At 43.6% G+C, this 26,793-nt stretch overlaps 1 protein-coding gene across 5 annotated transcripts in view; it reads right to left on the reverse strand.

Annotated features, from left to right (window-relative positions):
- Positions 1-26,793, reverse strand: part of GRIA1 (glutamate ionotropic receptor AMPA type subunit 1) — a gene marked incomplete at both ends in the record, with an annotated part of 310,204 nt that overhangs the window by 73,229 nt on the left and 210,182 nt on the right. For all 5 annotated transcript variants that reach the window (XM_080804641.1, XM_080804640.1, XM_080804644.1 and 2 more), the window contains 3 exons: positions 17,110-17,480; positions 23,861-24,067; positions 24,770-24,880. In XM_080804641.1, the coding sequence (XP_080660767.1) occupies positions 17,110-17,480; positions 23,861-24,067; positions 24,770-24,880 (689 nt within the window). The remainder of the gene's footprint in view (positions 1-17,109; positions 17,481-23,860; positions 24,068-24,769; positions 24,881-26,793) is intronic.

Below are 26,793 nucleotides of genomic sequence, written 5' to 3' on the forward strand. Positions count from 1 at the left end.
AACACTGTCAAGATAGTGAAAAGATAAACTACAGAACAGAAGGTATTGATAATACAGGCATCTGATAATATGCATTACCAAGGATATATAAAAAATGCTTTATAATACAACAATGAGAAGAAAAAACAAATAAACTTAACAGAAGAGTGGGAAAAAATTTCCTACTTCTTCATGAAAGTGGCTATACAAGTGGATAATAAATATGAAAAAGCTATGAGTCATCAGACAAATGCAAATTAAAAACAATGTGATATTACAGCACCCACTTGCTAAAATGAAAAAGGTAGATGTTAGCAACTAAACACGTCTATTGCTTATGAGGATGTAAATTTGTTTTCAGAAACAGTTTGGCAAATCTATAACAGGGAATTATAAATAATGTGGTCTGGGAATTCCTCTCCTAGGTATATACCCAACAGAAATTCCATATGCTCATCCAAAGACTTTTACAAGAATATAGCAGTATTCGTTATAATGGCCTCTCACTGGGAACAACAGAAATGTTTATCTGCAAAGATAGTCACACTTCTGGATTTATTTATGGATAAATAAGTTGCAATGTATCCACATGATGAAATACTATACAAAAATGAGAATGAATGGACTACAACTGAATGTGATGATATAGATGAATTTCACAACATAATATTGAGCAAAAAGACCCAGACTTAAAAAGAGTACATATTGTATAGTTCTACTTATGAGGTTCAAAAACAGCTCAGTTAGTAAAATTAATCTATGTAGTCAGGAGTCAGGATAGTGATTACTCTTGTATGGGGAAGGGAGCAAAAAGAGGTCCCTGAGATTTTGGTAGTATTCTATTTCTTAATTTTAGTTTTGATCATATAGGTGTTTTCACTTTATGAAAATTCAGCTATGTATTTTTGATTTGTACACTGATTGTGTGTTGGACCTCACAATAATTAAGTAAATTATGTGTCAAAGGGGGGAAGATAGGAGGAAAACAGTAACTCACAATTAAAATCTTCCTATGCTCAGGATGGTGTTGAAAGTATAGATTGTTCTGAGCAGCATAGACATTTTAACATTTTTCAGAGTGCTGGAACAAGCAATCCTAAAATTTGTATGGAACCAGAAAGACCCTGAATTGCCAAGGAAATTTTGAAAAAGAAAAACAAAGCTGGGGGCATCACGTTGCCTGATTTCAAGCTATATTATAAAGCTGTGATCACCAAGACAGCTTGGTATTGTCACAAAAGCAGACACATAGATCAATGGAACAGGATAGAGAGCCCAGATATGGACCCTCAACTCTATGGTCAACTAATCCTCAACAAAGCAGGAAAAAAATATGCAACGGAAAAAACAGTCTCTTCAATAAATGGTGCTGGGAAAATCAGGCAACTATATACAGAAGAATGAAACTCGACCATTCTCTTACACCATACACAAAGATTAACTCTAAATGGATGGAAGACCTCCATGTGAGACAGGAATCCATCAGAGTCCTAGAGGAGAACATAGGCAGTAACCTCTTCAACATCAGCCACACCAACATCTTAGGAGACACATCTCCAAAGGCAGTGGAAACAAAAACGAAAAGGAACTTTGGCGATTTCATCAAGACAAAAAGCTGCTGCATGGTATTCCTTTGTGTGTATATATATATATATATATATATATATATATATATATACCACATCATCTTTATCCATTCATCTGTTGATGGACATCTAGGTTCTTTCCAATGGAATACTATGCAGCCATCAAAACCCCTGAAATCTTGCCATTTGCAACGAGGTAGATGGAACTGGAGGTTATTATGCTAAGTGAAATAAGTCAATCAGAGAAAGATTATCATATGATCTCTCTGATATGAGGAATTTGAGAGGCAGGGCGGGAGGTCGTGGGGGTAGGGAGGGAAAAAATGAAACAAGATGGGATCGGGAGGGAGACAAACCATAAGAGACTCTTAATCTCATGAAACAAACAGGGTTGTTGGAGGGTGGGGGTTTAGGGATATGGTGGCTGGGCTATGGACACTGGAGAGGATATGTGCTGTGGTAAGTGCTGTGAAATGTGTAAGCCTGATGATTCACAGAACTGGGGCAAATAATACATTACATGCTAATAAAAGAAAAGAAATTAAAAAAAAAAGATAAAAAGCTTTTGCACAGCAAAGGAAACAGTCAACAAAACAAAGAGGCAACCCATGACACAGGAGAGGATATTTGCAAATGACACTACAGATAAAGGGCTGATATCCAAGATCTATAGAGAACTTCTCAAATTCAACATCCAAAAAACAAAGAAGTCAAAAAATGGGCAGAAGACATGAACAGACACTTGTCCAAAGAAGACATACAAATGGCTAACAGACACATGAAAAAATGTTCAACATCATTAATTATCAGGGAAATTCAAATTAAAGCCACATTGAGATACCACCTTATACCAGTTAGAATGGCAAAAATTGACAAGGTAAGAAGCAACAAAAGTTGGAGAGGTTGTGGAGAAAGGGGAACCCTCCTACCCTGTAGGTAAGAATACAAGTTGGCACAGCCACTTTGGAAAACAGTGTGGAGATTCCTCAGAAGTTCAAAATAGGGGTGCCTGGGTGGCTCATTGGGTTGAGCCTCTGCCTTTGGCTCAGGTCATGATCTCAAGGTCCTGGGATCAAGCCCCACATCAGGCTCTCTGCTCAGCAGGGAGCCTGCTTCCCCTTCTCTCTCTGCCTGCCTCTCTGCCTACTTGTGATCTCTCTTTCTGTCAAATAAGTAAATAAAATCTTTTAAAAAAAAGTTAAAAATAGAACTACTCTATGACCCAGCAAACGCACCACTGGATATTTACCCCAAAGATACACAGTTGTAGTGAAAAGATGGGCCACAGATGCACCCCAATGTTTATAGCAGCAATGTCCACAATAGCCAGACTGGAAGGAGTTGAGATGCCCTTCAACAGATGAATGGATAAAGATGTGGTCCATATATACAATGGAATATTACTCAGTCATCGGAAAGGATGAATACCCCACATTTGTATCAACATGGATGGAACTGGAGGAGCTATGCTAAGTGAAATAAGTCAAGCAGAGAAAGTCAATTATCACTTATTTGTAGAACGTAAGAAATAGCATGGAAGACATTAGGAAAAGGAAGGGAAAAGGAAGGGAGAAATGAAGAGGGGGAATCAGAGGGGGAGAAAAACCAGGAGAGACTATGGACCACAGGAAACAAACTGAAGGTTTTAGAGGGGAGGGGTGGTGGGAGGATTGGTGAGCCCGATGAAGGGTATTAAGGAGGGCACGTATTGCATGGAGCGTTGGGTGTTATCTGCAAACAACGAATCATGGAACGCTACATCAAAACTAATGATGTATGGTGACTAATGTAACATAATAAAAAACAGTCTTCCTATGCTAATCAAATCAAATCTAAGAGGGTAAAGTCCATTGATTAAAAAAGAGGTTGCAGTTTGAAAAAAATAAATAATGAATCTTCTTTGTGTTAGTATGAAATCCTCCTTTTTCCCTTCAAGTTTCGATGCAACAGATATGGGGAAATGTAAAAGCCACTGGCTTTGTAGGGAGGTCTGGTGGGTTTGCTTTGGGTTTAATGATGTGTCTGCTCTTTTTCCTTCACCAGCCAGATGGGTAGATGAAGACTGACCTTCTACCAACATCCATCTCTCTCTTCAGATGATATAGGATGGCACGGATGGCATGTGGGGTCCTAGATACACCTGAAATTTGTAAGTTTCCTGTTCCTTATGTTAGTCATATCTTCCCAGTTTGACTATAAACGTTACATAAGCAAAGACCTGGCATTTCTTATTTCCATGTATTCTTCATGTACTAAGGAGAGAACTGATCACAAGGACTCAGTAAACGCTTTGAAATCTGAGGTGTGAGAAGGAAAGTGACTTGCCTGGTGTCACCTGGCCACAATTAATGTCTTCTGACTCCTGTCCTTGTCCAGCCAGACTCTCTACATGGCTTTGCTGAGGAAAAATAAACCATGCCCCTTTTGTTCTGTTTGCCTTGGCTTTACTTCTCAGTACAGGGATGAAAAGGCACACCATCTCAGTTTTGCTAACTCTGTTCTGCTTTGCTGATTCGCTGAGCAAATATTGCCTAAATGCGGCACCTTTGGCTGTGGGGAGCAGGAACAATATATATAGTGTCAAAAAAGCAAAGGCAGTGACCTGGCTCATTTCAGTGTTCAGATCTGCAAAATGAGAACACACCAAGCTCTTGTGTTCCTCCTGTCTCTTTTCATTCGCCTCTAGGGATTATGATGAAGTTCAAGGCCCTAAATACCCTGAAAGATGTTGAAATCTAAGCATCAGTCATTTGGAAAATTGCTCATTGTTAGGGTCACTTGATTTATTTTCAACAAAAATGCTTCATTGAAGTCTGGACTATGAAATGGTCAATGTTAATTTAACCCACTTTGTGAACTCTCTCCACCTTGGTTTTCTGAAGTATAAAATGAGATGCTGAGATAAGAAACTACCTGACATTTAAGGCTCTGTTCTGTAGATTCATTAGGGATCTAATCTGTAGATTCATTAACTCAAATAATTACTAGAATCTATTATGGACACAAAATATTAATAAGCACTGACTATACATTAATAAGCACTGACTAAATGTCATATATGTGTATATATCTCTACTCTGGGAGAGAGGCAGGGAGGGCAGGGTAGGAGGGGAGGGGGAGGAAAGAGGGAGAAGGAGGGAGAGGAAGGGGGAGAGAATGAATGAATGAATATATGACTTTTACTGATTACATGTCAGGCACCATATTAAGTACCATAAGAGTTTATTTAATCTTTATAATGATTCCAAAAAGGATTATCTTCTTTTTATATATAAGGTATGACAGATTGTATTTTCCAAATATGGCCATAACATTCTGTCTTATTCAATACTGTCTTACTTAACAATGTGATTTTGACACTTGTTCTACTGAAAGGTTCCTTCCTTTTTGATATGCCTGGACTTGTAACTATGGCATAAGTCACACTATGTGACTTCTCAGGGTAGGTCACGTAAGGTGATACAGCTTCTGCCTGCCTTCTCTTTGGTCTCTTGTTCTTGGAACTGACCTCATGCCGAGGAAGCCCAAGCAGAGCATGGAGAGGGCACATGCAGGTGTTTGCAGCAACAGCTTCACTTGTCAGCTGTGTACATGAGTCATCATATGATTCCTCCCCCCTGGCTATCCAGTCATTCACAGCCTTTTAGTTCTTCCATCTGAGGCCCTGGACATCCTCAGGCAGGGATAAGGCATTCCACTATGCTGCGTTTCAGATTTCCTGACTCACGGATTCCATGAGCATAATATGCCACAAGTTTGGACTTATTATGTAGCAATAGTAACAGAGACTCTGAGTTGCAAAGCTAGTTGTCCAGGGTCACACAGCAGGTAATGTGCCAGGCAGAAATAAGCCCCGGTCTAACTCCTGGGCTCGTGCTCTTAATTACACTGTTCAGAAAGTGCTGCATATTTACAAGTCCTGCAAAACCAGTGTCTGTCACTCTGGGGAACAGAGAAAACCACTGTAATGCTCACCACTAAGAAACAAAATCAGATGCCCAGGAGCTGAGGAGGGGACTGGTGGACAGTGTAGTTTGGCAGGGTAGAGTCGAGGCCAAGGAGATGAGTTTTGCCAGGGAGGCAGCCAGCAGCTCAAATCCAGTTCCACTGCAAGCCTAAAGTAAGATGTAACCCTGGGATGGGATGAATGATGCTGTCCATACCCTCCAGTCACGACACTGTTCCTGGCAGCCTTCCTCCTTCTTCTGGAGCAGTTTCTGGACTTCTCTCAGGCCAGTGCTGGGCCAGGAGGGCAACCAGATAAGGAGATTGATGGCAGTGAGTCCCAGAAAGCTCTCAGCAGGGAATAAATGATTGGTGGGAGGCCACAGACAAAGTGGAAAGGAAGTGATGTGATCAACTCAAAAGGACAGAAAGAAAATGAAGATTTTTGAATCCCTGGTATATGCTAGGCAACAGGCATTAGTTTTTGTTTATGTATTTTTGTAAGAATCCTATGATATTGGCATTAATGACCCTGTTTTTTAAGGGATACTGAGGCTTGGTAGTTAAGTTATTGGCTCAAGTCTTGTAACTAGTAACTGGTGGGTTAGGATTCAAACCCAGGCCTCTGTGAATAATGGTTGTATGGTCTCAAGATTCAGTTATTTCTTCTTCTTTGCTTGGGCTTCTCTCCATCCCCCAACTGCCTTACCTGGAGTTTCTTCTGTAAGTTTAGCTTTATCCTTTAGGACCAGCCAAGTCCCTCCTTTTTCAATAAGCCAGCCCAGATTGTTTTAGTCCTCAGTGATCGTTTTTTTCCCTCTACCTGTTGACTACAAATCCTGTTCTTGGGAATTACTTGGATATACATTCTGCTTTATTATCTACTTTTTTTTCCCTTATATATCTTGGTTCTTCCACTGACTTGCAAAATCAGAGGTCTGAACTCATGTTTCTTGCTTCTTTGCATCTGCCATAATGTTTAGCATTATGCCCCAGGCAAGCTTTAGACCCCAAATGACACTCAATTAAAACAGTGATTAATGCTCCCTGGTGCCTACAGAAATATACACTCACAGTAACCAGACACAAAACAAAATAAACTCCCTCTCCATTCTCTCTCTCCCCCTTCCCAGAATGGGTATGTACACAGAGAACAGGACGTGAAAGAGAAGATGAATATCAGGTGGGTGCCTAGCCAGAATTCCACAGAAGGGAGGTCATCTTTCTGCCTGAGAGCCCCTCTGTGCCACTCAGGAGATAAATAACCTGACAGCAGCAGTGGCAAGAAGTGCCCGGCCAGGATCCTCTGAATTCTAGAAATGAGACCTGGCTAACATCATTCTATCCATTGTAGACCAAGATTTAACACCAATCAATAAAGGTGCTCCATGGGGAGCTGGAAATTTCTCAGACAGCAACTGAAGAACTGACCCAATATTGCCCATTTTAGACTCTTCGTTTCTTGGGTGGTGCTCTAATGGCTTTATAAAGGTTATAGGTCCCCCAAAGTCATAGTATTGAGTTTATTATTAAACTCCATGAGCTCTGAACCTTCGGCTAATGAGTACCTAGGGAAGGCCTTGATTGAAAAGGTCCCATGGCTCAACATATGCCTGCCTCAGTGCCTTTGTTCATGGCAATCTCTGCCCCCACTCCTTTGCCCCTAGATTTCCCTCTTCATTTCTCTTTGCTTTTGTAGAAAATCTTATCTCATCTTTCACGGCACAGTCCAATGCTTCCCGGAGGTCTCTCTTCACCACAGCCCACACTAATTTCTCCTTTCTCAGAAAAAATTTGGCACCACATCCACATGCCACAGAGTTTAGCCCTCAGTTATGCATTCTCTTAGTTCCCTGTGTTCCAGGAAGGCAGCCTGGTGCAGTGAAAAGAACCTATAATTTGGGATCAGTGGGACCACAACCCATTATTTCCCTGCCACGCAACCCTGAAGATCTTTACAAAGCAGCACAGGCATTCTTGTTCTTCTACCAAAACAGCTGCCCTGGGTTCCACTGGATGATGAACGATCCCTTCTTTCAGCAGACTTCCACCGAGGGACAGTGGGCTACTGCCGGATTTTTAAAACCACAATGAAAGGGACATACTTATATATACATCTTGTCGCATTTGCACAACCATTTCTATAGGATAAATGTATAGACCCTAGATGTTTCTCCCCCCATACAATTTTAAGGTCATTTGTGATCCTTTTTGCCTCCTTTTCTCCCACCCCCATTCCTACCTAAAGAGCTATGGTTAAATGCCATCTCTAGCTTTGGGCCGTGATTATGAAACCTACTGTATGCCATAGTCGCCTCCTAGGTGAAGCCAAGAGGTTGGCCTCTCCTAAGTGGTGCGAGTTGTATCTTTGCTTCTGTCCCTGTTTCACATCTTTCTTGCTCTGGCTGGCCACACTGAACTTCCACTTGGTAGGGGTAGAGTGCACTCCTGGGTGCTCACCTCTCCTTCCTCAGGAGATGGCTTTTAAAGACAAAGAGACTGTAAAGAATAAAAATGGAATAAAAACCCATGGCAAGAAAGGTCCATTAAAAAAAATCAGACTGAGGCAGCCCCACAGAAGAAGATGGGTACCTTTTTTTAATGAATTCTAACAATCCATGGAGAACCCTAAGGGACCCTCAGATTTCCGGTTTTGGAAGACTGCAGTGTGTCAAGGATAAATCATGGAATGAGACACATACAGACTATAATCTCAGCTCTGCAGGGTAACCATGGACAAGGGAGTTAATCTCTCTGAGCCTCAGTTTTCTCTTCTGTAGAATGGTGCTGATGTACCCAGGCAGAGGTTGTCATGACGACGAATAATGTGATCTAACACCAGAGTGCCTGACACACAGTAGTTGCAACAAGTGAAAGCAACCATAACTACTGTTTTGTGAGCCAAGAGAAGATTAGAGCACCCCTGAATAATGGGATAACTGGCAACATTAGGATGATGGGGAGCTTTGTTTTCTGGGTCTATGTAAATTCCTTTTCTTCAGTTCCACATGATTTTCCTCCAGATCTCTCCATAGACCAGGACTGAGTTTCCCCATGTGACATAAGTAGTTACTGACAACCAGTAAATTTCTCCATTAGACTGCTTTCTCTCCATTAAATGAAAAACAGGACATGCTTAGAAAATGACATATTAATTCAACAAGTATGTATTTGAATACAAAATGCCTGGTGCCAGGTTTTGGATGAGCTGCAGAGATCAGCCTTCCAGTCTGCCTCTTGGTGAGAAATAGCCAGAGTAGCTCCAGTGCAGGGCTGCGGGTGAAGGATGCCCTCAGAGACATGCAGTGACAATGGTGACAGCAACAGCAGTGTCAACAGCTCTTACTGTCTGTGGGTCAGCCCTGTGCAGAGGAAGAACTTTCCAGGCATTAATGTCATTTAATACCCTTTCAGTAGGTTGTCTTCTTATTACCCTCATCTTCCAGAAGAAGAAACTGAGGTGCAGAGAAGCTATCTTCCCACACTTCCATAGCTGCTAGGATTCAGTTGCAGCAACACTATTCCAGGCTTCAGCCATAACCATGACCATGCTTCAGAAGAGTTAACTGGGGCTGGGAAGCCAGTATTTGCAAAAGGGGAAGAGTTGAGCAGGAAAGATGGGAGTAGTCCCTCCAATCAGAGGGGATGACAAGGGCATGGGGAAACAAAATAAAGCACAACTTGGTTTGGCTGGAGCCCTGGCTGAACCTGGGAATCAGAGGGAGACACACCTTAGATAGGGGTCTGGGGACACAGTAGGGGCCATTTTGCTGCCATTTTGAAGATGGAGTAGCTACACAGATAGAGGAAGTGACTCACCCAGTGGGCTATTAGTAGACTGAGACTGAACTTCTTTCTAAACTCCTTTACCACCACCTCCAGTGCTGTGGGCCTGCCCGCTTTGACAGCAGCTGCTCCCACTGCCTCCCTAGGTGGGACTGTAGCAGCTACTGGGCTTCCTTGTTTTAAGGCCCTCTTAAGCCACCAGAGACAGCATGAGTATCATCACGTAAGTTTGTCATTTCTGTGTCAGTGTGCCTGACACCAGTTATATTCTGCTCGATACCTTGGGCTTAATTTGCCTATGATCTTCCTTGAACATCCCTAGGGCAAAAGTATTCATTGGTACAGATGGATGGTGTGCCTAACTCATATTCAAAAGCACCAGACTCCTCTAGAAGTATGATCATACATGCCCCATTGATTAATAAGGCTTTCATGTTTTCCCTATGTAGAATTTTGTACTTCTTCCCAGATGAACAATTGGGTCTTCTGGTTCCAAATGCTGTATCTGCAGGGAAAGTTTAAAAAGAAACAAGAAGTTCTCTCCAGAGAACCTTCATGTAGAACCTAGGAAGATATAGTCATGGGCAGGCTTTTTTGTTATAGAGACATAGGGATCATCTTTCTTCTAGTGCAGCCCCCATCCATGGCCTGGATTTTCTATGGCAGGTCAAAGATGAAAAAAAAAACCATAGTAATCACATTTTGGAACACATACTTGGGGCCAAAAATGGAGGGGGAGGGGGAAAATTCCTTTAAAAATACATAAATATAGGGGCACCTGGGTGGCTCAGTGGGCTAAGCCTCTGCCTTCGGCTCAGGTCATGATCTCAGGGTCCTGGAATCAAGCCCGCATCGGGCTCTCGGCTCAGCAGGGAGCCTGCTTCCCTTCCTCTCTCTCTATGCCTGCCTCTCTGCCTACTTGTGATCTCTGTCAAATAAATAAAATCTTAAAAGATATATATATATATATATATATATATATACACACACACACACACACATATACATAAATATAAATATTCCAAGTATGTCTAAATTCGTTAAATGTACAGTGGTACATTATACTCCTTGCCATTTTTCTAGGGGTTTCCAGCTGGTGGCCTACAAACTGAATCTTGGTGTGTTGCTGTTTCCTCTGCACAGATTTCCCAGGGCAATGCAATGACTGTCCAGAAACGAGTGAGGGCTGCCTTCTTTGGCTGACATATGCATGTCTCAGTTTACCCCAGCTCCCAGCTGACCACCATTCTGGTGTTACTGAGCTTACATGAATTACCACTGTGAGTGCTGGCTAAGTCCCTCCCCTCTTTGTATGCCAGAAGCTTCACCTGTCAGATTGGGCTGGGGGTGCTGATTACATTTTACAGGTGTTTTGCTTATTGCTTGCCTCCTGTTGCTAGAGGGGAAACTCTTAGGAGGGCAGGGAGTTTTGTCTGCTTTGTTCAGGGATATGTCCTATAGTACTTCAAGCCATATCTGTTGCATAATAGGTGCTCAGTAAACATTTAATGAGTGAGTAAATGGCTCTAAACATCCCTTTGAGCTCAGTGGAACACTTTCTAAAAATTTGCCTTTGCGATTTTTGAAAGGAAAAAAAAACAAGCTCTCTTTCAGTTAAGCGGCTCAAACCTTGGACTTTCAGAGCACTCTAGAGAGGGAGAGGGTCATTTGACTTCCCTCTTTCTTATAGCCAGAATTGCTGGCTGAGATGCAGAAAATGATGCTTTTCGTTTGCGTACCCAGTGAAGCCTTAATCCTCCTGTCACTGCATTCATTTTAGTACTTCCATGTGGCTTCTGGAGCTTCTGAAACTTCTACTCTTGTGCTTCGTGATGGTCTGTGAAATGCTGGGCAGTGGAGCCTGGCTCTGGGTCTTGCCGTCAGGTAGCAGAGGATTAGAGTTGAAAAGGAAGGAGGCACTGAGCTGAAGTCCCCCCAGGGATGGGGCCAATCCCAGAAGGTCCCTACACCTAGCACATTTGCAGAATCCCCTCATCAGGGCCAGTGGCAAGGGACAGATGATTTTGATGCAGGTGGTCCCTGCAGAAACCCCTCCACCTAGTCTTAAGCAACAAAGCATCTACACTTCTTGCATCCTGATTGCCTACACATCCTTGTGATACTGTTCCTTGAAGCACTGAATCTGTGTCCTAAATGATGTTTATGTTTTCTGAAGGTGAAATATTTTATGATTTCAGGTAGCTTCTATCAACTTCCCTGAATTTCTACTCTCCGAGTCCCTTCTTTCCTCCCGCAGCACTTAAATGACACAAGATGAGCAAGAGAAGGAGGTTTGCATGACTGTCTCTGGGAGAGGGGGTGGGAGAACAGGAGGTGGATGGGATGGATTTCTCATCTCCTCTTAATGTCATCACATACTGGTTGCTATGGAACTTTTGTGTGAATGCAAAGGTCAGACTGTCGTTGGTTATCAGTTTGGGATCTGCTCATTGGTTATCCTGTTCCCATGGTGAATCAGTTGCTTGGCCCGACAAGTAGATTAGCTGGTGGGGGTGGTGGTGTGTGGTATAGGGTTCTTAGAGATCTCCAAAGTGCCATCACTCCTCCACTTGAGACTTCTCACTGAGACTAATTATCTTCACTAGGTGAGATAATTATCATATATTCTGATACATTTTAAGATCAGGAATAAAGGAGTTTTGAAAGCTGCAGTCATCATTTCCCATTTTCCTCTATTCCCCTAGGACTTTCCAAACCCCCCTTGTTCTGCTTACTAAGGTCATCTGAACCCAGAAAAGTACGACCCCATGGACAAGCTAGTGAGGAAGTGAGAGCTGTGGGAATAAAGAGGTAAAGAGGCTCACTCGTAGCTTACTTGTAGGCAGGGGAGCCCTGGGTTGGCACTGCATAGTAGGCAGCACTGGACTGGGTATCAGCAGGCCACAGGGATGGTCTTGGTCCCTTCAGAGGAAATCGCTTTGCCCTCCTGGGCCTTGGTTTCCTTATGCATAACACGAGATGTATAAACTAGATCACCCTAACGATCGCACCCAAGGCTGAAGGTCCCTGGAACTGTGGTTCCATGTTTTCTAAACTCCCCCTACCTCCCTACCTCTTGGGTCCACCTTCCCTATTCTCTCTCCTCACTCTCACACACCCAGTCCATCAGCAAGTCCTGTCAGGTCTAGTTTCAAAGCAGCCCACAAATCCATCCTCCTGACCATTATAATTTCCATCACTGTCATTTCCCCTAGATGGCCATGAGATCCTCCTGCTCGGTTTCTCTGCTTCCACTCTTGACTATTCTCAGCTCAATTCATTTTCCTCATAGCTCCCCAGAGTGATATTTTAGCATGTAAATCAATCCTTCCCTTGCTTAAAACTCTCCAATGCCTTCCCATTATATTTAAAGTAAAACTCTTTAATTTATACTACGGTATGGGGCTGCACATAATCTGGACTCTGCCTACTTCTCTGATGCTGTCTCAGACCCCTGTTCTCATTCACTGCAAGTCACATACACGGGTCACCCCTTCCATCCTTGAAAGCAGTGAAGCTCTTTCCCATCTGAGAGCCTTTGCACGTGGCTCTTATGTCTCTCAGCTCTATGCCAGCCGACCTCTTTGTTACCTATCAGCTCCTCGGAGAAACTTTCTCAGAACTCCTTTAGTCAGTCCCCTGTAATTCCACTTCTCTTATTATCTGTTGCCACAGCAGGGTCATTTAATTTGTAGCACACCACGGTTGCCTGTTTAATGTCTATCTTACAGCACTGTACTCGCCAGCTCCTTGAAGCAAATACATCTAGCCCCCGTGCTCCTCACTGATGTATCTACATATACTCTGCGCCCTGCATCATGCCCTGCATATCGTGGACAATTAGCAATATCTGTTGGATAGGTGAATGATGCTACCTACACATAGGGGGAGAGGGTGCAGAAAAGAAAGTTGAAGGAAAAATATGTTTTGTCTGTGATGGTTTTGTCCCTCCTTTAGCATATTTCTTCTCAAAATGTTCCTCTCTATGGGAAAAAGAATCTAAATATCTATTAAAAATAGGTCATCAGACAGGAGAAACAGGCCTATGAAGTTAATTCATGGATGGCATTTTAATTGCACCATCAGCCTAATGTAAAAAACTGTAATCTGTGATCATAGGAAACCGAACTTTAACTTTGAGTGTTAAATAGCTTACACAAACCCAGTTTCTCATATAAATATTTTAGGAAGAGGTGGGAAGAGTCTTTAAAGCATTTCAGGAGTATTTACTGGCATATGTCATTCAATGTGTTGATCACAGATTATTTATTCACAGTATAAGCGCAGAAAACATTGACTATAGGCACTGTAGCCAATGCTGCTGGTTGATTTCTCAACCATCTGCATTCCTTCCCCTCTAGAGGCTAGAACACCTAAGTTCTTGCCTTACTGGCCTTCTTTGCCACTAGAAAGTGATCACGGGCCACTGTTCTGACTAATGAGACAAGCAGGCATCAGCTGCTCTTGTGGGGAGTATTCTGGTAAGCTTTTGTTCTTCTGATCCAAAGAGCTAGAAATGGCAATCCTTCTTCCCCTCTTGCTGCTTGAATAGGCACCCGATATCTGGGGTAGCCATCATGTGAATATAAGCAAATGCCAAGACAATCCCAAAACAGCAGCTCCTGACTCCAATGAACCATGAGCCACTGTCTGCTTCCATGCTTCTTACAATCTAAGAAAGACAACTCTTTATCTGTTCATATTCCTGTGGTCAGATTATTGTGTTAATTGCAAGGAAGCACATTAAGCTACATTTTATTGGCTTTGATTAACAGAAATGAACAGGAACTTTGAGGAGATGAAGAGATACAATTACTCATGTATGAGTGTAGAGACATGTAATTCTGATGGAACTTAGTTTCCGAAAATCTAAATTAATGAGGATTTATGATATATTCTTTAAGTAAACAGCAAGAAGAACTAATTGCAGCTCATTTGGAAGGATGTTTTTTGTATACAACCCCTTAAAGCTCTTCCCACCACAGCCCCCAGATTGTCCAACACAGGGCTCTGCATGTCAGAAGTTCATGAAACTTGGTGCAAAACAAGCAAAACAAAAGCTTCTGTTGATGTTTGCAGTCTCTGGCTCTGCTCACTGTCTAAGCATCCTTCTCTTTGTTGTCTGGCCCTAGTGAGATAAAGTAGATACTTTTTCTCTATAGTGTATATTTCCAGGATACATTATGATGCTTCTCCAACTCTTAGGGAGTTTCTGTAGGCCCCTAAGCTCTGGGATTGGCTAGGGTAGGCCTGCTAAGGAAAAGTCCATCTCAAGTAGATAAAACTTCTTATTCTGGAAGGTTTACTCTTTTGTCTGCCAGTCTCTTCGATCCAAAATGACAAATCCTTCTGCCCAGTTCCTGGGAGAAGGACTCAGGCATCCAGGTGTTGCTGGTCTCTGGAGTGAACCACTGGCTGTTTCTGCTTTGTCCCTGGACTTCCCAGCAAGGGAGAAGTCCAGTGGCCTCCAAACCAGTGGGAGTGCCTTTTCTTCTAGTGAAGTTGAGTAGAAGCCCAACATATAAAATCAATAAAATAATAAAAAATGGCACTTGTTTTATGGTGCTTCCTGGATATTATTATATTATGGGTTCTGTATGTATCATTCTATTTTAAACCTCACAGCAATACTTGAGGTGGGAACTGTTCCATTTTACCAGTGAAAAAACAGGCAACGAGTGGAGGTATTCTATCAAAGATTAGGAGAAAGGAGGCTGGGCTGGACCCTGTGCAGTCTCCTCTCCACCTCAGTGTCAGGTCCTAAGATACTCTAGAGGAACCCTCAGAAGGCTTGGAGAAAAAGTGTGAAAATTCTCCTACAGTCAGGGGTCGCAAACTCAGATACCCTTCCAGGGGCCAGCTGGGTAACAGAGGAATGAAGGTGGTTAACTGGGGGCCGTGGTGCAGTGGGGGATGCACAGATAAGCTGAGGAGGGCACCTGCCATGCAGCTGTGCACAACCATGACCAAATTCTGTGCAGAGCAAATGAAAACAGGCCTGGCAGGGGATTCGGCTCTTGTGGACTGGATACGATGGATGGAAGGGTGGGGAGTATGAAAACATACGCTGAGGTCAAACCACTCAGGTGAGACATTAGGAGGTGAGATGCCCATCGAGGAAGGAAATAATGGAGGAAAACAACCTCTGGGTCTTTTTAGACACGTGCATATGGTGATGGCCCTACATTATACTGACGAGCTAAGAGTCATTTCTTCCCACTGTTATCTACTGGCCTGATTTATTTTTAACAAGTCCTTCCCCTGCTTGGTTCTGTCTACTCTTCACCATGTGTTTGCCAGTATTGGCCAAGCATCCAGTCTCACACCTCCTCTCCCACGCACCCCACCCCCCAACTGTCTTCTTATTTAAAGAAAAACAAGATTATAATGGTGAACAATGAGACTACCTAAATTATACAGCAGCCAAAATGAGTCCTGAGGGAGGCTCCTTAGGAAGAATTTTATTCCACTGCTACTTAGGAATACTGGTTCTCATTGACACTCAAACGCAGAACAGACAGGTGGTAAAGATGCCTCCAGCATAGGTTCTGGAGGGCTCAACTGTTATGCATTTTGCCCCCAGAGGGTGACAGTGTGTGCAAATCTATTCATGACAGCCAAGTTCAAAGTCATGCCTCCCTGTGTGCTTTAGAAACTTGGTAGTCTATAAAGGACTGCCTAGTGGAAAAGGAGTTCATGAGCAGAGAACAACCATAAAAGGAAAAGGAAATATACTCAGTGCTTGTGTATCAGGTAAATTGGAGGAGCTTTGTGGCATGAACATTCCAGAATGTAGTTGAAAGAACATGACACACAAAGACAGGAGGTCAATAAATGTGGGGATTGGTCCAGATTGGAAGATTTCAAGTAGTTTTTCATGCCCCCTACTTTCTATCCTGCCTTCTTTTTTTTTCTTTCTTAGCTTCAGAATTTTTTTTTTTTCCCATAAGAAGCAGTATTCACAATCTAATATATAAAACAGACAAAAGTGGAACTACTTTGGTTCTGGGGGCAGGGTTTGCAACCTCATTGATTTGGGCACTCAGGTTCTCTCAAGGCAGTATCTGAGGTACCCCTTAGAAACTCCCATTTTGAACCACAAGGAGCAAATTTACATCACCACTGGACCTAGATTATTTCCAAGGTCTGTCTCAGAACTAAGAAGAAGAGAACCCTTTCTCTTAAAAATGAAGACACCGAGGTCTACCGGGGTCAGGTGTCCTGCTCAGGGCCATACAGAGCACATTATTGCCAGTGCTGGGACCCACTCATAGTTCAGCACTCCTTCCATCACTTAGCCAGTAGTACAGGATGGTGGTCTGAATCTCAACTCACCTAACTACTCAGCGGTGCAACCCTGGCAAGATTCAACATTTGTGTGGTCCTCATTTATGAAAGAAGATATAATGAGGGTCCTACCTTATGCTTCTGTGAGGATTCAGTGAGATAATGCAAGTATGGGACACAAAACCTTGCTTCCCATCTGGTGGGTGCTCACTAAATGTTAGTTGTACCATACTGTTCCTCATCCCTTCTCTGAACCTTTCAGCCACAGAACATCAGACTTGTGATTATGCCTGTTAATCTTGACAGAGCACATCAATCAGGTAACAGACAGAGCTAGCTCAGACACAGGAGGCATCCAGATAATTGACAGCACACACTGGACAGTTGACGGTAAAGTGTAGTTGAAAAGCTAAATACAGTAAAGTCTGGAAATAATTCCTATCCCTTAACTTTCCAGTATTTGCTTCCCCCCTACCCCAAGAAAAAATAAAGCATTAAGCAAAAGGGTTGAGAAGAACTGACTGACCTGGGAGAAATGTCACATCCTTGTTGCATGAATGCTCCCAGGGAGAACCACAGACTGTTGAATATGCCAAACTCATTGGATTGGTCACTGGTTGTCTGGTCCCGCCCTTCCTCAAACTCTTCACTGTGCCATTCATAGGGGCTGAAGCGGCTGACCAGGAAGAGGACGACACTCACTCCAATGTAGGCAAAGACAATGCACATCCAAATCTCGTAAGCCAAAGGGTCGAGGAAGGAGAAGACCCCTGGTTTGGACTTCTGCGGCTTTTTTATCATGATGGAGATCCCCAAACTCATAAAAGGCTTGGAGAAGTCTATCACCTCTTCCCGGACCAAGGTGATAGTTAAAGGAGCTACGGCCACATCAGCTCTCTGCAAAAAAAAAAAAAAGAAAAAGAAGAAGAAGAAGAAGAAGAAGAAGAAGAAGAAAAAATGCAGTTGAGCTCAGCAGCTCTGTATTCTCTTGTTTCTCTCTCCACTGAATATTCTTTTGCATCTTAAAGGATGTGAAAGTTGAAAAGAACCTTAGAAGTCTAAACCCTCCTCTTTTCTATAAGGTATTTCTGACAAATGAGTGATCAGCTCACTATCTTACAGGAGAGATGATCCCATTGTCTGACAGCTCTAACTGTGAAGGCATCTTCCTCACATTACTTGGGGGGGGGTGGGGGTGATATCTGTTGCTTCTGCCTGCCGAGCAGCCATACTCACTTTTTTTTTTTTTTAAAGATTTTATTTATTTATTTGACGGACAGAGATCACAAGTAGGCAGAGAGGCAGGCAGAGAGAGAGGGGCGGGGGAAGCTCCCCACTGAGGCTCCCTACTGAGCAGAGAGGCTGACGCGCGGCTCGATCCCAGGACCCTGAGATCATGACCTGAGCCAAAGGCAGAGCATTAACCCACTGAGCCACCCAGGAGCCCCTGGAAAATCACTCTTGCCCCACTCTTAGTCCTTCTAGTTCATATGGGGCTGATCATCTGGTTACATGGTGAAGCATGTGACTGGGTCTGGCTCTTAGTATTTCATTTCCCTGCTCAGAATGATTCATTCAAAAATGGCATAGGACTGGGGTGCGGGGTGGCTCAGTTAAGTGGCTGCCTTTGGCTCAGATCATGATCTCAGGGTCCTGGGATCGAGCCCCGCATTGGGCTCCCTGCTCAGCGGGGAGTCTGCTTCTCCTTCTCCTGTTCCCCCTGCTTGTGTACACTCTCTCTCTCACACTCTCTCTCAAATAAATAAATAAAATCTTAAAAAAAAAATGGCATAGGACCCAAGTGGTTTAATGAGCATTAGCCCTGAGAGTCAGAGTGAGAGATGCAGAAACTGGTCGCTAATATAACTGGTCGCTAATATAATATAATATAATTGGGCCACGCTAAATTCAGGGTTTACCCTGGACTCCTAGGAAAATGGGTTAATACATTGTACTTGTCCCCAGGAACACAAACCAACCCTTTTGTTTGCATAAGCCAGTTTGGATTGGGTTTTTCCCTGGCTAATAAGGTAGTGAAGGCAAACTTAACTCTTAACCAACTCTTCTTAACTGTACATTTACTGGGCACTTACTGTGTGCAGGCCCTAGGGTGGAAGCTGCAGGTGAGCTATGGTCCCTACACTCAGGGTGTTACAGATTAGTAGGAGAGGTGGGTATACATATCCACCCTCCCCCGCCAGCTGCTCATGTCCAACCGTCTGTCTGCAAGGTAAGCTGGATATGCGCTTTCCAAGAGATACAAAATGATAGAGGAGAGAGAGCAGAGAGATACTCATTTTGGCTGAGGAGATTAGGGGCTGCATGATAAAAGAAGTGACACATAAATCTGGCTTTGAAAGAGGGGTAGGATCTTGTTGCTCTGGCAACAGTACACATTCCAGAAGGAGGGAATCATGTGAGGGAAGGCCTTGCAGAGAGGAGGAAAGGGTGCGTCACAAGTGTTTTTCAAGAAGACTCCTAAGAAACATACAGTTGATTCACTTTTTAAAATTCAAATCCAGCATGTCGATAAAGATGAAAAGGTTGCAAGAAATGCTCATCCTTGGACATCCAGCATGTGGAATCACCAGCCTTGCTCTTTGGTCTTCCCTCCCTCTCCCTAATGGCAGAAGCCCTGGCTTCCACACAGTAGAAATCCACTGCTTTGTTGGCCCGAGATCAAGGATCCTGGAAACCCAAGAAGATTCCATGGAAATGTCTGTGCAAGTCTGTTGCAGGAGGATGGCTTTCTCTCAGGCGCTGCACTATAGTCCAGATGGGAAGCTGGTGATAGATGCCGTGTAGATGAGGGCCCCAAGCAGATGCTGGCTGGTGTTGCATAGACAAGGTTTCCTCTGGTTACTCTCATTGGCTGGGGTGTTTGAGAAGGTGCTCTAAGTGGAATCAAAAAGCCTGGCTTCCGAATAACTTAAATTCTCACCTAGAGAAAGAAACTTCATAAAGCAATGTGGAATCAGGTATGAATTTGACAGTAATTCTGTTTTTTTCCTAATAACCATTGCATAAATTCTCATATATATATGTATATACATATATATATATCATATATAACACATATGATATATATATGTATAATATACATATTTTTTCAAACACAAGCCAGTGCAAGGGAGAAAATACCTACTCTTTCCTTTGTAACCTAACATAGAAAGAAAGATAGGAAAGGAAGGGAGGAGAAAAGTCATGGAAATAACTTAGAGGTACTACCACAAGCTACCCAAAAGGGAGGTGAATGAAGAGCAGCTTTTATTTTTATTTTATTTTTTTTAATATTTTATTTATTTATTTGACAGATCACAAGCAGGCAGAGAGGCAGGCAGAGAGAGAGGAGGAAGCAGGCTCCCTGCGGAGCAGAGAGCCCGATGCGGGGCTCAATCCCAGGACTCTGGGATCATGACCTGAGCCAAAGGCAGAGGCTTTAACCCACTGAGCCACCCAGGCGCCCCGAAGACCAGCTTTTAAAGTTGTAACAAGAATTGAATGGATTTGTTTGATGCCTTCTGATGTGAGTTAACGAAAGGAACTGAAGACTGAAAAAATCCTGTATGCACATCCTCTTAGTGCTTAGTTCATTCAGCGATTCCAGGATTTGTTTCATGGAACATGATTTCTGGAAGGATGTTAATAAGTACAACATGAAAATAAACATTGGAAAACATGAATTTAAAAAGGTTACTTTGGGGCAAGGCTTCTCAGAACCTTTGAAAGATCACTGTGTGCTGAGAATTTCCAAGAGATGTAAGTAGATGCGGTACTTCTAAGATTATCTGGTCATGGATCCCTCAGCATCAAAAGAGACCCATGTGTGTAGGGTACACACACAGTGAGAGATGTGTCTGTCTCACTGAGAGATAGTCAGTGACCTTAACTCAACAGAGAAAAAACTCAGGTCCAGAGAGCGAAGGTGGTTTGTGCAAAGTTGCAGTGTTTTAGCTCGTTTGACATTGACTGAGAGGTCTGGAGAGTTGTTTCAAACACCTGAGGTTGTTTCTGGAGCTCTGCAGGATTGGAGAAAGGCAGAGCTCACCTGGGAAAGCCCACCTGGCTGCTCTGGTCTGTGACTTGCTGACCATGTGGCCTGAAGGGAGACCGCTGTCTTTTGGGGTATCAAATTCTTCATTAAAAAAAAAAAAAGAGGCACAATAATTTTTGCTTTAACCTATTTAGTAGGATGGTTTTGTGAGAATCAAAAGAATTCAAATACGTGAGAAAACTGTGAAGTAAAAGCATTTTACAGATACTCAAAGTTATTTACTTAAACTGACCTCTTGGGCCAGTGGCTTTCCAAGTTGAGCATACATCAGAATCACCTGGGGGGCTTTTAAAAACACAGGTGACAGAGTTTCTGGATCTGAGAGTGATACCTGAGAGTTTCCATTTCTGGTAAGTTCTAATAAGTTTCTAATAATTAGCAGTGATGCTAATGCTCCTGGTTCAGACATCACACTTTGAGAACCACTGACCCAGGAGAGCCTCAAACAAAATACGTGAAGTCTAGAAACAAACCTGGGGAAAGAGTAAATGGTTTTGATCCTGTAAGGTAAACGCAAAATGAGAAGAAAACCTTAAGGGAAATCAACTCTGGGCCAGGAAACATGTAGGTAAACTCTCCACCCCTGCCCTGGGATAAGGGATTCACTTTACCTGTTTTTTGGGGTTGAGTGACTTGTAGGAGTTGTGTAGCCAGTAGGCAGAGTTGGAACTCAAATCCAGGTGTCTGTCTGAAAAACTCACTCTCTTTCGGCTTCACCAAGACGGAGGACAGGCATGGGGGGGGGGCGGTCACCCATGAATTGAACCCAAAGCCATGCCCATGCAGGAAGCAGAAACTCCATTTGCAGGGTGTGGCATCTGAGAATGCAGGTGAGGTTGCTGCTCTCATTCCCAGTTAACAGTGGCCTTAAGGTCCAGTGCTTGGATGGTATGATTTGTAGAGAGGCAGTAGGAGCCAGAGTGCAGCTGGGATCCAGGCTCCATGTCACAACTCAGCTTTTACTAGCTGTCCTAGGCCAAATGACCCACCCCTCACTGGGCCTCTGTGTCCTTATCTGTAAAATGTGGAAAATAATTACATATATCTTACCAGATTGTTAGAGTATGTGAAATAATGTGGGTAAAGTATTTAGCATGGTACCTGGCACACACTACCTGTGGACAGGCTACTACTACAACTTTTGTTAAGAAAAAGAGGGAGAAAAAGGGAGATGAGAGACCTTGATTGGTTTGCTATTTAAAAGGCGCAGAAAGAACAAATTTGGAGGCCTCCTAATGAGTTTTGTCCAACCTTCTAGTTATTTTTGGCTGACAGATGCTTCCTTAAACTCTATTCTTTCTCAGGGGGCCAGAAAAAGAAATCCAGACCAAAAATGAAAGGCGAGTACTGAACTGGGCCCATCAAGAAGTCCTCAGAATATAGTTTATATTGCGCAGGACAGGCCCGATGGAGGGGAGGAGATGGATGGGGAAGGATGGGCCCTGGGGCGTCAGAGGTAACTCTGATTTCTTATGGATGAGTCAGTGACCCAACATTGACTGTTGGCTGTTGGGGCACTTGACAACAGAAGGACTGTACCATTGTTCTGCCTGAATCACAGGCCTTTTGCCAAGGGAACTATGTTCCATGGGATGAGGAAAAGGTGAATGCTAGTGGAGGTTCCCATGGAAACCAGTCTCCAGATGCAGCGGTAACCGTCCAGGTCTCTGTCAGTAGTGGAGCTTCCCAAGGTGAGAGAAAGAGGAGGAGGGAGGAGAAAGGGTAGAAACATGCCCCCCCCCTTCCTCAACACATTAACCATCTTACCAGGTCATCTCAAAAAGCCACTTTCCTGTGGAAGATTTTCCTTACCGCATCTCTCCTTCGAATTCCCTTTGTATGGCTCTCAAAGCCATCAAGACTCCTACTGCCCTGATATGGGACAATGAGATTTAACCTAAATGGCTGGTTCATCCTGACCGGAACTCAACATCATATGCTGGGACTCAGCATATGCTTCTGCTCAGAAACCCAGCCTGCAGACTTCAACTTCATCACATGAAGCTGTAGTGGCCCCTTTCCTGCAGGTGGTGGCTGACGTCTTCTTACGTTGCCTTTTGTTGTTTCTCTGCTCAAGTATCTTCATCATCTCCCAGTGCCCACTGAATCAATCCACTCTTCCCCATGTCATTTCTTACTCGCCCATAGCTCTGACTACTCAGTCCGAGTCCTCTGCATAAGCGGCCAGTGTTTTCCCACTCTTCCTTATTTCTATCACTAGAAATTCCTGGGCTGCCCTTCTCTGTATTTGAACGTGGCCACTTTTCAGTTTCCATATCCCTCTTGAGGGCTAGACAAGCTCATGTCAGCCTCTTGCCTGATCCTTGAACTGTGCTATCTTTTACTCTTCTCTCTCATTGTATTTTCTACCCCATAAAATGTTAAGATCCTTGGGGACAGGGATCAGATCTTTTACTTCTCGGTGATTCCTTAAATACTTAAAGCAATTCAGGCATTCAGTGGCTTCTCAAAACTGCTTCAACTTACTGGAGATTTTATAGCAATTGTGCATGGTGTTATTTCAAGTGTAGTGAGTGATACAAAGACAGAGAGATCTACTCCTATTACACAGGTAACTATTTTACAAGGCGGGGTAAGCCATAATAGAAGAAGAAACTAAATCCTACAGGGGAAGGCAAGAGGATTTAGAAAGGAGCATTTATACCTCTTATGGGGAGAAAGAAATGACACCTTGGAAAGAGCAATATTTGATGCAGAGGTTGGAGAGGGACAGGCCTTTGGGGTGTGGAATGGAATGAAGCACTCTATGCAACAGAAAGACTTGGGGTAGTTCGGCACCAGTAGAAGGTACAAGAGAGGGACTATTGGGGTGAGTGACTAGAAAGTTGGGTTGGATCCAGGATGCATCTAATGCCAGAGAAGATGTTTTGATGGCAGGGCCATAAATGACTTTGAGCAGGGAAGTGGTGACTCAGCAGTCTGCCTTGGGAAAACTGGTTCTGAAGCTCAGCTATCGCTTGTGTTAGATGAAGATCAGCAGAAGTCACAAGAGTGAGCCGAGTTTGGCTGAGGAAGCTGGGACCAGGAACCTTGAGACACAATGTCTAAAGATGATGGATCTTGAACCCCTCATCTTTTTGGCAGCAACAATACTAAGTAAGGGGTCCAACAGGTATCTGTGGGCAGGGCCAGCCAACCACCAAATGATTTTCTTTTAGACCCTCTCTCTGCCCTCCAATTCCCAACCCTGTGGAGAACTTACTCCATAGACCAGCTCTCCCACCATGCCATTCCAAGCCTTGGTGTCAGGGTCACGGGCTCCATATTTTCCATCACTGACAATCTCAAGACGGTAGGAGTAGCCCACATGCTTGGCAATCTCTGCTGCCAGCTCCACACAGTAGCCCTCGTAGCGGTCATTGCCCTCAAATTGGTTGGCGTTCTTCTTGAGCATCACATAAGGATCTTCCTGGTGGAAAAATGGAGGGAGAGAGAATGTGGGTTTTGGGTCAACTCAGAGGTAGGGAGAACTTTGGCCTGGCAGAGAAGGATTTCACCAACCTTGGCTAACTTTGGAGAAGGCTTTCTAAGTCCCTAAATCCATGTCCTGCATTTCTGCTCCCTCTATTACAAGACTTCTTGGGTTAAGGAAGCAAACTCTTAAAATAATTTCACCCTTGAGATGTAGGGCTCCCCTTTTGAAATTATGTTCCAGGAGCTCTGTAGTTTTAGGAGGTACCTCTAGGGGTACCTTTAGTAGACCCCGAACAGTCTCCAGCTTTCTCATGGTCAATCACTGAGAATCTCAGCACCACCATTTATAGCCACTTTAGGAAGTGGCTATAAAGCACCTAAAGTTCTGGGCTTTAGGAAAGTCTCTTTGAAATGGCTTCTGCTGAGGGAATGTAAAGTCTGAGAACCACCATAATTTTGGTCTCACCATTATGTTTTATATACGGGGAAACTATGGCTCAATACGTAGCATACAAAGTGAAATCACGGCAGAGCCAGACTGAAAACGGCCTCTTTGAGTTCTTCCCTTTCCTACTCCCTCTTTCTAACTATGGCACAGTTTGGGCAAGAAGAGTGACTGACTTTTGCTCCTGGGGAAGACCTTTGTGTTGGTCTGGTTTGCATCCCGGATAACCTCAATGAAGGACTGAGTACTCACTAGGATTGTAGTGACGATGTACGTCCTATTCTGGACACTTGAATTGTCCCCCCCAGCTTGAGCATCGGTGGCTGCAGGGACAAACTTATCATCTTCATTCCAGTAACCAATCTGTTAAGGAGAGGAAGGTGGTGACAGAAGATGAGCCAGGCTCCTCAGGACTGGCCTCCTGTGGACCAGCCAACATGAGACCAAATAGCAAGGGCCTCGGCATCACACCATACAATACTGGGCACACCAGGCTCTAAAGTATTAGTAGATTAAAAAAAAGAGAGAGATAAAATGCTCTCCAGGTCCTCCCAGCCCCATCCCTATGAATATCCTCACCATGATGAGCTGAGCCTGGAAACTGCCCCCCCCCTTTAAGCAGGACGGACTTAACTGTTAAAGCAGCTGAACTTGTACAATGCAAGCCAGGGCTGTGGAAGTTCAATTTCCTGCAGATGTTTATAAGTCAAACCCCTTTTTCCTTCTGCCTATTAACCCTTCTCTTCCTGAGCTCATTCTGAATGGTATTCGGAATCATACAACTTAAAAATTACATTCCTTTTGCTTTCTTTTTAGATTTACTGTATTTTTCCATCTAGATTTAACTTCCTAGGTGATGGTTATTTTATTCTTTAACATTTGTTTCTTTTATTTCCAATTACAAACTATTTTAATACTGAGGATGTATGAGTGCCTAAAAATACTGGCTGAAAACTTTTTTTTTTTTTTTTAATCAGTAGGTTATTTATACTGGCTCATTTTGCAAGGTCTTTCAGCAAATATTTATTGGATCCCTCTTGTGTGCAAAGCTCTGAGCTAAAACACTGGGAGTATTGTTTGGCGGGTTGAGAGAGATACTAAAGTCTAAGAGCTAGTCCTTGCTCCTAAGAAGTCCCCCAGCCTATTTGGAAAGAGATGACACACGCAACACATGAGATCATGAAGAGGTTGGGTCCAAGCCTTTTAGATTGGAGAGAACTTGAACATGGGTCAAGATGTGAAAGCAGGACTCTGACTAGATTCGTAAGTTCAGTGACTCCTGATTAGAAGACAGGGTTAGCCCAATAGGGCAGTGGGCACATGGACCAGCCTAAAGAGAACAGACTTTATCCTGAAGGCAACAAAGAGTCATGGAAGTTTTGGGAAGAGCAGAAGGGTGTGGCTAATACACGTACACACATAAACACACACTTAGGTCTCTGTCTCTACTTATCATGGGACGGTTGTGTTTTGTTCTTTGGTCCTTCTGCTGCCTGTAGCCATAGGGTCAAAAGGGAAAGAGAACCGGAAGTGCACACGTAGAAGGATGAGCAGACTGCCCACTGGCCAGAACTCAGCTCCGGCTCCCAGAGCTGAGGCATGCACCAATGGTCGACTCAGATAGCATTGTCACCTTAATGTCTTTTTCCGTTCCCTCGGTTGGAAAGAAGCAGTTCTCTCTGAGATCTCACTGCCGTTAACAATAAGGATGATAATTGCCGACGCCGATTATGTTCTTGCTACGTCAGATACTGACTGTGTTAAAGTTTTTGTGCCATTTCATTTGGCTTAGGGGAGTTTGTGACTGCCCAAGGTGATGCAGCTGGAAAGTGGCTGTGCTGTTCCTGCTACGAGGGGCTCGACTCTGGGCTGGGAATCATTTCAGTTAACAGTTATTGAGTGCCTCCTGGGTTTTAGGCACTCTCCTAAGTGGTTTTCTTTTATGTTTTAACTTCTTCCATCCTCACAAAAACCTATGAAGTGGGTAGTTAATTATCATTCCCATTTTTTAAAAAAGATTTTATGTATTTATTTGACACAGAGAGAGAGAGAGATCACAAGTAAGCAGAGCAGCAGGCAGAGAGAGAGGGGGAAGCTGGCTCCCTGCTGAGCAGAGAGCCTGATGCGGGGCTCGATCCCAGGACCTTGAGATCAAGACCTGAGCTGAAGGCAGAGGCTTAACCCACTGAGCCACCCAGGCGCCCCTTATTCCCATTTTAAATATGAAGAAACGGAGATGTGGAGAGTCACGAGCCAGGATCTCAGCCAGGAAGGCT

The sequence above is a fragment of the Martes martes genome, assembly GCF_963455335.1.
Source record: "Martes martes genome assembly, chromosome: 5".
NCBI lineage: Eukaryota > Metazoa > Chordata > Mammalia > Carnivora > Mustelidae > Martes > Martes martes.